Below are 10,631 nucleotides of genomic sequence, written 5' to 3' on the forward strand. Positions count from 1 at the left end.
CAGAATAAGATTACCGAGTAGTGTTCTGCAGTTGGAGTGTATGTATGAGGAGCTTTCATTAATCTCCAACGTGACTTGTACAGTCAGAAATGTGGCCCTTGGAAACCTGTGGTTTTAGGATGGCTTTCCAAACCTAGCTGGTACTAGGATACTCTGAAATCACTTCTGTTGACCTTGACTGAAGGAGAATTGGGTGGACATGGAGAAAATCTGGGGGAAAAAACCCACACTTTGGTTTTACTGTTTTATCATTCAAATTCTCCTTGGAACTGCATCAATGAACGCAGCTCCTTCACATCTGGAGCATGAATCTGGAAACAAGGGCACATTACAAGCCATAGCGGTATGCTGCCGTACCCAACAGCTGTTTCACCCAGGAAGCAAGAAAGGACTCGTTCAGAAGTTCAGAGTTTATGTTCAGAAAGGACAGTGATCGAGTTTGATGTTCTGTAAGTCATAGACCAAAGAATTTCACCTACCCACCACACCTCTTAACTGAGACCTACAAATCTGTGTTAGGAAAAATAATTTATACTAGGTGAACGGAAGTTGCCAGGAAGGCATTTGGTCTCAATTTGAAGACATCAAGGACAGGACAATCCACAGCTTCTCTTTGCTCCAGAGGTTAATTATCCTCACCACTAACATGCCGCTGACAGCTACCGTTAGGGAGCTCAGTTCAGAGACTTTTATCTTCTGATTTTTGGGAACAGTTGCTTTCATTCTTTTTAAATTACCTGAGCAAAGGTTACTGAAGATAGTTATTCCCTTAGTATAGCATTGGGAGTTCACTAGTAAAAACGTGTTCTGTTTTTCCTAATTGTTTGAATAAAGAGACAAGATTTGGAGCATTAAAATGGCACTTTCATGCTTTAACAAAAGACATGTTTCTGAGAAACATAATGCATGTTTTATGTTCACCTTTGTGAGACAACTTCTGGCCTTGTTCTTCTCACCATCCATCTCTTCAATGTATGCTTAAGATTACTCTCCTTCAGACTGTGTTTTTGCAGCCAATTAGCATTTTATTTTCTGCTCACATTCATAACCTGCCAAGATCCCTTTCAATTAGTCCTCTGTCCTGACAGGTAGTGTGACAGTGCCTGCCCGACAAACAGGAGGATTTCAAGATTATAATGAGATTTTTCTACCAGGAAACTGAAAAGCCCATCAGTTTTACCGGATGCAGGTCTCTGGTTTCACACAGGCAGTGCTCCCAGACCTGAGGTCCGCCCAGGGAAGCCATGGTGTGGTTCAACACCTGGTGCCCAACCTGCTGGGCCTCCAGAGTCCCCAGGCTTGGGGCAAAACAGGAGCAGGGTGGAGGGGCGCAGCTAGCCCCAGCAAGGGACCATGGCAGCACTAAGTCCCAAGCCACAGAGTAGTCCTTCTGAGGAAGCTCTGGGACTGTGGCTATTCTACAGGACAAGAAAGCACTTCCCAGTTCCTGGTCCCAACTGTGTTTCCTACCGTCAGGTCAACGTCACATCAAAATGAAATCCACCCAGACATCACCAGTCTCCCTGTCCCTTCCTCCCCAGCTGCACCGCTCCCTGGGCACACCAGCCATCACTCACTCCAACCGTTTTCAATCTGGACATCTGGGGACCATGATGCGATACAGGCTACAAGTCTACACATGGCCTGAAAGTATCAGATACCTGTCTCAGGAGTAGCCTGCCCACCCAAAAGCTACCCTGTCTTGCATCCAGGAAAACCCACTGATCTTTCTGATCATCCGTTTCAGACTGACTGTATTTCTCAGAAAACTCTGTTCCACTGGAAGATTCAGAGTCTTTAGTTATGGCTCCTCTCCATCTACTCCTACCAGCTCTTAACTTGATCTTGTGTATCACATGTGAAGGTGGGTAGTCCAGGTGAAGGGACTTCCGTGCTCACCCCAGTTCCACACCACTCCGAGGGAGATGCATTGCTTCACCCCCTTCTCAACGATACAGCATCTCTCCCCAGTGCAAGCTGAACTCCTTTTGCTTCCCACTCAGCCTGGATCATAACTCAGCCAAGGGCTTCCAGCCTAGATTCGGGTGGGATGGAAGTAGGGCACTGCAGAAGTAACGGAGGCAGGGGAAAGTGGTAGGGAAGGATGCAGCTATCATCCCCGACCAAAAATCACAAAGCAGAAATCACTAAATAATTGCAGAGTAACTGAAATTCAAAGACACCGCGTGGTATGCATTACAAGAAAATGAAGCAGGGAAGGTCCACCATGAATAATAAATAAACAGCACTAATCCTGCCTAATGGAAAGATGTAGAAGGGCCCATTGCTTGCTCCAGTGATTAAACAATCAGAGAGATGAATTGATTGAACCAAAGGCTGAAGCACTGCATGTCTTTGAGCACAAAAGCAACAAATATATCATGAGAGAATGCTGAATCAGCATTTTCCTGCTTCTTCAGCTGCCTTTGTGTGTGATACTACCTGTATTTCCGTATTGGTATTCCAACACAGTTGGATCTTCATAAGTCCCCCCCCAGCTACTCCTCAAAGTAACTTGCTACTGCTTACACTTTTGCTAGCTGCCTGGATACATCCCCGTCCCGGGAAGAACCCACACCAGTCTTGCTTCACTGTTTGAGAGTGTATCATTTATGCATCTTCTCACTGCATGGGGGAGGCACCGCTATGACTTGTTGAAGGTAATAAGATGTAATTGCTTTGCAGATGTACAGGAAGCAGCAAAGTTTAAAATATGTTATAACTAAAATTCTGTGCAGGCATAGATTATAACAGCAATATAGTCCAACACCACTGATTCCAGAACAGGGAACGGTCCTTCAAGCAGGTGTTAATGCGCAGCATCTTATAGCTGAGGAATTTAACCCAAGTTCAGTATAGCAGCCTTACAGACTTAGTCATGGGGGGAAAAAAAAAAAGAAAAAAAAAAGACTTTTTATTAAATGTCTTCAATACTTTTCATAGTAGCAGGAAGCAAGCATTAAAGATTTAATAGCTTCTTTTGTCAGTGGACTCATTCCTTCCCACACACATGCGCGCCCGCTCTCCCCACTGAATTTGAAAGCCCTGAATTCTTCTTCGTGCAACTAATTTGGTTTTATTCATCTCTTGAAGAACCCACCTAAAACTTGGGGGTGGGAAAGTAGGTGGTAAGGGCACAGGTGACAAAGGAACAGCAGCGAGCTGAATTACACTCTGAACTGTGAATATCTAGCTCAATAGGTGAAGCTTGATGGGTCTGATACATTCATGAGAACCTTTTCTTAAAATACCAAACGTCTTTAATTCTATACAGATTGTAAAACAGACGTTTGAATGCCTTTATCTTAAATGAGCAGGGGTAGGGGTAATGAGAATATTCCTTCTACCTGCAGACAATTTTTCCTCTCCCCTCTGAGCATTAACAGATATTAGGTCCCAAAATTTTTTTCTGTCTTCCTAATGTTCATAGTGCAGACTAAACCATCAATTTTAAGAAATTGCGAAGCTGTTTCCAGAAAAAGCTTTTATTGTAGCAAGACTCACAGGCATAGTTTGTCAACCACAAACAAATAGCAAACAGCACCAAAGTATTGTGAGATGCCAGTATCACCTTCACAGGTAATGTACAGCACAGGCAACCCATTCATAAACCCCTTAAATACATTTAATGAATGGAATAAGCACATTACGGCCATTTGTGGCACAGGTATACTTCACGCATGCTGTGCTGTCTTCGGTCTCTGCTGAGACTCTAAGTCCGACACCTGAAACAAGTGTCAGTTAACGGTCGGTGCAGAGTTACCAGCTTTAGAGACCTGGACTCTGGTTTTCAGCATTTCTGATATGCCGCTGAATATACGTGTGAGCAAGACAAACATGCTAGCCTGGATTTGGTCCAGTAACCCAAAAAATGGAAAGCTGTAGTCTTTGCAGGAACACTAAATTGCTAACTTGCTTCTGCTATTACAAAGCAATACAATCACTTAAAATAACCTTCTAGAATGAGGAAATGGCACAACACTAAGCGTATGATGGTAAAAAACAGCTTTATGCTTGCCTTGTATCATTTATCAAGCGAATCCAAGGGAGGAAAGTATTTCAAGAACCTCTTCGTAAGAAGAGCACCATGTGGTTTCAGTTAAGTTAGGAAGTACAGAGGAACCAGCTTCCACGTCAGTGTTTTGGGCAGAGTGAAAACATACCCTGAACGTGAGCTTCAGTTCTGCATCAAGTCTTAGAGATGTGATGCAAAAGTGAATTTTTAAAGGCTTCATCGATGGTATTCTTACAACTACATCTCAACCTCACTGAGCATTTTCTGGGCATCCACTGCCTCAAACAGAACTGTGCATAAACCCACCCTCTGTACTGCTCAGGAACGTACTGGCAAGTAAAATAATTGGAGGACAGGAAAGAAAGAATGCATTCCTGTTACGCTTCACTGATCACAAACAAACAGATAAATAAAAATACACAAGTATGCACCCACTAAATTAATTTTCTGTAGTCATTAGTGAAATCATATCCTTCCTATTCTCCTCCTGCTAGAACAATTAAGTTTTTCACCATCTATTTTAAAGCACTGGGTAATTCTGCTGCATTCTGGCTCCTTTCCTCCCAGGGCTCAGGTTTACCGCTCCGACTGACCCCGGCTCCCTGCAGCCTGCCTCCCAGGCCTCCCCTGCGCCCCCTCCTCTAGCTCACGGGAGGCCCCCAGCACTACCACTTCTATCACTTCCACACTTTTGAAGAGCCACATCTGCGACAGCCGTTTTCTTGCCAGGGGAGACTCCAGTTGCTTTGCAGCATGAAAACCACGTTTATTTAGGGGTTCAGTGCTACCAACCTCTCCCCGTTCTCTGCCTGCCTCTCCACCACGGGAACTTGGGACCCACTGTGGGGCAAGGGAACGGTTTTCTACATCCCTTTCTGCAGCAGCATCCCCAAAGCCCTTGCCACAGCCTTTCACATCAGAGCTGCCCCCACCACCACCAGCTCTCCTGCAGATAACATCGTTCTCTGTTGGGTCTGTATAGGCTAGGCTCATGCTCTTAATCACAAAGCCAGCAAGGCATTATCAGGATGCCCTGATACCTTCCTCTGCAGTTACGCTGGGGTGTGACTCATAGCAGAAAGCTTTAGAGACCTATGATGAGTAAAATATTTACAGGATAAGAAAGTCTTTCAGTTTTACCACGAGTGCTACGACATCAAATGCTTTCCTTAACACTTCAATTTCTGGAGAAAGAATTACAAAAAAAAAAAAAAATTCTCAGCTTTAATTCAAAAGCTTCTGGCCAACACAATTGGGAAAAACTGCCTTCAAAAAAAAAAATCACAGCTTCAAACCACTTTAAAACAAATATACACCATACGCACAGGCATAAAGTGAATCCAAACCAACTATTTTGATAACACCTGCAGTCAGCTTTATTTTTGGGAGTCAATACTCAATTCCTAAATTCTTGGAGCTGTCAAACCCTCACAGATTACATCTGCGTGAGATCCTTTTAGCCCAATCGATCATCCAACTCAAGTTCCTCTGAGTCGAGAGCTATAAACTGGAGCTACAGGAAGCACTGCATAGAACTTAATAGCTGTGCCTTCAGGATGCACCTAAAAATAGGCTGCCTTGCTAACCTGGGAATTCTGCCTGTAACAGCCACTTGTCCTCCCTTAGTAATTGCCATTAGTCAGAAAAGTAAAAAATATATAGCACGTGTTATGCAAAGCAAAAGGTTAGCTATTCTGTGAGAGAGATGCTCCTAGCAAGATCACTCTGCCCTTTCCTAGGAAGATTCACAGTGTTACAACGCGACTGCAATTAAGAAGGGAAGCGCCTCCATTTTAAGGATTACTTTATCAAAATCTATAGTATGCATCAGTTAACAAGAGATAAAACCCTGTTTTTCTTATGCTAAGTGGCCTTATACTGCTATTTTGAATGTGGGTTACCATGGTAATCAGCAGAACCTGGAATGAATTTGTTTCGTCATAATTGCTGCATAATTTTGTGCAAACAGCTAAATACTATCTTACTATTTCTACCAGATCGACTCAGTAGCTGGAGCTTTCATGAAGCTCATGATTTAATGAACAAGCCATCACAAAATATGACGAATTAAAGCAATTATAATTATTTAGAACAACCGAGCCTGAATACTGCAAGCATGTAGGAGTGTTTATTAGTGTTTTCATGACTCAAAACAATTCCATCTTTAGAGCATCTTCAAGATTTTCTCTGTGCTCTATGATGCCTGGGGAGCAAGCAGAGAGATTTGCACATCAGCGTACTGTGTTTGGGGCTCCAAGAAGACAAAAGCAAAGGACGAGCCAGCTCCGAGATCCCCCCCAGCCTGCCCAGTTCCCCCAGTCCAGGAGACAAGAGAGAAGACAGCCCTACCCCACATTCCCAGGAGATGCTGGAAATGCTACAGGCTGCCCTAAAAACGTACGAACATACAGAGCTGGAAAGCACTTATCAACAGGGCTCATGAATTCCCAATCGAATAACCTTTTATCGAAGGGACTAGTTGGTGCCCAAAGCAATAAATTCCTGAATTTGAGCCACCACATTACTCTGAGCCTTCAAGGCCATGATATAGCCCGGGACAGTAAGGGCATGGGTTTTTAATTAGAAATCTATAAAGTCATCATGCAGAAGACCTCAGGAGACCTCTTCTGCTAGTTTCTGCATGCACCGTCCATGGTCCAGCAAGCTTGGATTTAAAACGATAATTAAAAACCCAAACAAACAAAAAACAAAACAAACAAAGAAAAACAAACAGCCAAAAACCCCACAACAAAAAACACCTGATCAGGAGTAGAAAATCTTGTGTGTGGGGGGAAAGCTGTGATTCAGACACAGCAATGTGCTCTTGCCTTGGCTCCCAGGGTGAAAATAAGGCAGTGACCCCCTCCCCACAGAAATGCCAAGCACAGCATGGTGGGAATAACCTCCTTTTCCCTATTAAAGAGCTTTCAGTACAGCACATCAAGGGATGGGCCTGCGGTCTACTGGGAAAAGTATGCCTCTCAAGTACTGCTTTTATCAGATTTCTCATAATTTTGTTTTTTTGTTTTGCTAAAACTGCAGAAACAGGGTAGCAAATCTGGCTGCCTTTACCAATTATCTTTTTACAATTTAATCTGGGAGAAAACCCAAGACCTTACAGGTAAAAAAATAATAATCTGGTTTTAATTTCCATCACTCCAAATGTCAGCAGTGTCACCATACATTACAGCACATTGCCCGGTGGGTATTTATATAGCTAAGCACATCAGCATATCACATTGCCGTGAGCTAAACAAAAGCAGTGCTGCATTCCAACCCCTTGCTTTTTTAATGACCGTCAAATGCAGAGGTTTAATGGTAAATTTCGGTGTATATTTGTGGTCTGATAGCATGTAATTTTCTTCTTCTAGAAGTGTGTGCTGTAATTCCCATCCTTTACTCTCAGGACAAATATTGTTATGAAACTGTGTCAGCACAGCACCAACGCCCTCGGTGCAGACACTGCAAGGCCGCGAAAAGAAATCAATAAGCACTTTTGAGTAAAACCCGTCAAAATAAGACAATGGTTGTTTGTGGTGTAAATAGGAGAACAAAAGCCAAATGCTTGGACACGCATACGGAGGAGTACAAACCAAAAGATTATTCCTCACTTCCCGTTCATCAGTGGCTTAAACACTGCAGGTTTTTGGAATTAAAGCTTTAGGAGGTTGAGACCTTCAGGCAGCTGCTGATACAGCCGTCAGCTGCCTAAAATATGGTGCCAGCATTAGCTGGGCAAGTGGGCAGAGCGCTGGACATCTCATTAGGAGTGGGACTCTCGGCCAGGAACGAGAGATGACAGGCAACGCGGGGACAGGCTGCGAGGAGCCCTTGGCATGAAGACAAGGGGGTTATATTTGCTTGGGACTGAGAAAGAGATGTGCACAGGAACGCGTGTCAGCGGAGTCCTAAACGTGGAATTGAAGAACCAATTTTTATTGCATGCCCGAAGAATGCTAATTCATCACAGAAAACATTTTTTTAACGCATCTCCCCCTCAGAGGACACATTTCAAAGAGCGCACAGCGCCGAGGCTTATTTGTCTTTGCACCTTTTAAAATGTCTTTATCCAACCGAAGGGTTTTTTGTTTGTTTGTTTTTAATCTGTGGGTTTGCCCAGTAACTATGGGAAGACAACAGAGAGTGCAGATGAGAGAAGGGGGAAAAAAAAAACAACAACAACAACAACAAAAAATCAAACCTGTCTCTCTCTGGGAGATACACAACAATTGTCAGAATCAGGCTCCTTACCCGCTTGAGTTTAACTAGGATCAGCCTTCCTAGGCACCTAGAAAACAGACTGCAGCTTGTGCGATGGTCTGTTGTGAACAGTGTACCTAGGAAGAAAATGCTTTTTCCAGGAAAAAGATTTAATATGGAGAATAAAGAAGAGTAGAAGAGTCCACCTGCGTGGCTTAAGAGGACAGAAACTTTAAATTTGTGTACCAAAACGGGGTTTCTATCCGACAGCTGAACCTGCAGACAGGAGGAAAGGGGCTCGGGATGAAGGCAGGCAAGGGGAAGAGGTCTAGCCTAGTGCCCAGCCTAGGCGAACATCAAATGGTTGCACGGTGTTACCGTCTCTTACAGTTCCCATCGTCAATCCAAGATGTCTCACGAAAAGTATCTTGACTATTCCTTATATAACATTAATCCTTAATATATGAAGTTGTTACGTATGACTAGCCCTTATATACCATTTTGCGTATGGAAGGTAAAAATCCACTCTGCTCATATGCAGTTAACGGCACGTATTAGTCATCTGCATGCGTTTATTGAGAGGTGCTAAAAAAGCAAACCCCTTGTCATCAGGATCCCCATTAGATCTGCAGGGGCAGAAACTGAGTCAGAAGAGAAAGGCGGTGGCTGCGGTGTCAGTATTCGTAAGTGACGAGATCTGCGGAGCTCTGTGTGGTGAGAGCCAGAGCCTGGCTTGGCAAAGGCCAAAGCGTTTCTCGCATGGAAATGTGCTGATGGCTATAAAGGAGCAGTTTTGGAGGATGGTGGGGTTTTTTTCCTGTTTATTTTGGGGTTTTTGCACTTCAGTTCACGCAACCACAAAGTGCTGTGAATCCTGCCCAGAAATTATGATCGACGTCCCCTTTCTGTGGCTTAATGGTACGGAAAATTTTTCATTTAAGAAGTAAACAAATGCTTTGTAGTTTTGAATGTTTGCTTTGTTTTGTGCATCCTGCAAGCTCCCCGCCACAAATGTAAATTCAAAGCAAGAGCAAGAACTTGCACCTTTCTCACCCGGGCTACAAAAATCAGAAATTCCTGGAAGCAGCACTCCTCGTAGCTCCAGCTAACTCCTCTCTCCTCAGATAACCTAGGCATCTTACCAGACATCCAGCACTGCAAATTATTCCCCAAAAATCAGCAGGAGCAACTCTTCGGAAATTAATTATATTGGGCTTGTGATGTTTGTGCCTGAGCCAAGCTCTTTGCTGAAGACTTTGAAAAATATAAAGACCACTTTTAAATTACTAAGAGGACATAAAGACTTCAGGACTCCAAACTTGCTGCTCAAGGATTCAAGTATTACAGCAAGCCTTAAAGTAACAACCCCACCCTGTGGCTTTTACCAGAACTGCAGATTTTTTAGCCCACCTTGAAGCACAGCTCATGCTGTCAGGTAACTGTGTAAAAGACACACGGCACGTTTTCCTGCATGCAATTGTTGGAAAAGTATTTTTATATGACTTTATCTGAGGTTATAAAGAAATGGGAATTGTGTGTTTGATAAGTGATGAAACACCTTTTAGTAAATCAAGAGGATCTTTATCTTCATCCTAACCCTGCCACAAGAATATCAGAGCACAGAAGCCCCAGCCACCTGTCCTGAACAGCGCTGACTGGCACAATTACCCTCAGTAACACTATATTCACACTTACTTATCAAAAACTGTACTCACCAGCTGAACCAGGATTTGCCAGGTTAATCTTGCCTGAAATACTAAGAAAGAATTTTGTGAAAAGAGGCTTTTAAAATGTAGTAAGCACAATAATTAATGACTTTCTATGTAAGCGAATAGCTGGCTCAGAGCTCTAAAACTCTTCTCTGAAACACTGTTCCTATTTTTCCTAGGATCAGGTACTTCATTCCCATGAAATTCAGTGTTGTCTATCCTTACAAAATACCTCGACCGACAGCATAAGGATGGAAGGACTACAAAAAATGCAAGACAGCATCAATACAAACTAACCGCCAGCCGAGCCCATCCACAGCACAGGGACCTGAGTTGATGCGCTGTTGACAGCGCCCAGCTTCAGCCAGTCTTCCAACCTCCGGCGCGACAAGATAAAAATCAGCAACAACAACCACCAAAAAAATTCTGAAGCCTAAATCAGAATTTGACATTTTAGACAACAGCCCAGCTGTTTGTGCTCAACTCCTGCATTAGATCCGAGTAACAAGGGACTGAGGATGAGAACATGACCACGGCAATAGCCGGTTGTGTGATCCATGAGCCAGCCCAGCCTTCACCCTACGATTCTGCCTTGACAGCCCAAATGGTCCTAGCCCCCATTACAGGGAAGACACAGGATTTATTGCTGTCAAAACCTTACATTTTGCAAGATTATTATTACTGCTGGCTATCTGACAGAAAAGCAA

General features: G+C 43.5%; 1 protein-coding gene across 1 annotated transcript in view; it reads right to left on the reverse strand.

Moving 5' to 3' along the window:
• The window catches only part of CACNB4 (calcium channel, voltage-dependent, beta 4 subunit), a 75,580-nt gene extending 74,334 nt beyond the window's left edge, over positions 1–1,246 (reverse strand). The window contains exon 1 of the mRNA XM_009319030.1: positions 1,181–1,246. Within this exon, the coding sequence (XP_009317305.1) occupies positions 1,181–1,246 (66 nt within the window). The remainder of the gene's footprint in view (positions 1–1,180) is intronic.
• Between the last annotated feature and the right edge of the window lie 9,385 nt (positions 1,247–10,631).

Source organism: Pygoscelis adeliae, unplaced genomic scaffold (assembly GCF_000699105.1).
Source record: "Pygoscelis adeliae isolate BGI_AS28 unplaced genomic scaffold, ASM69910v1 Scaffold222, whole genome shotgun sequence".
NCBI classification, from domain to species: Eukaryota; Metazoa; Chordata; class Aves; order Sphenisciformes; family Spheniscidae; genus Pygoscelis; species Pygoscelis adeliae.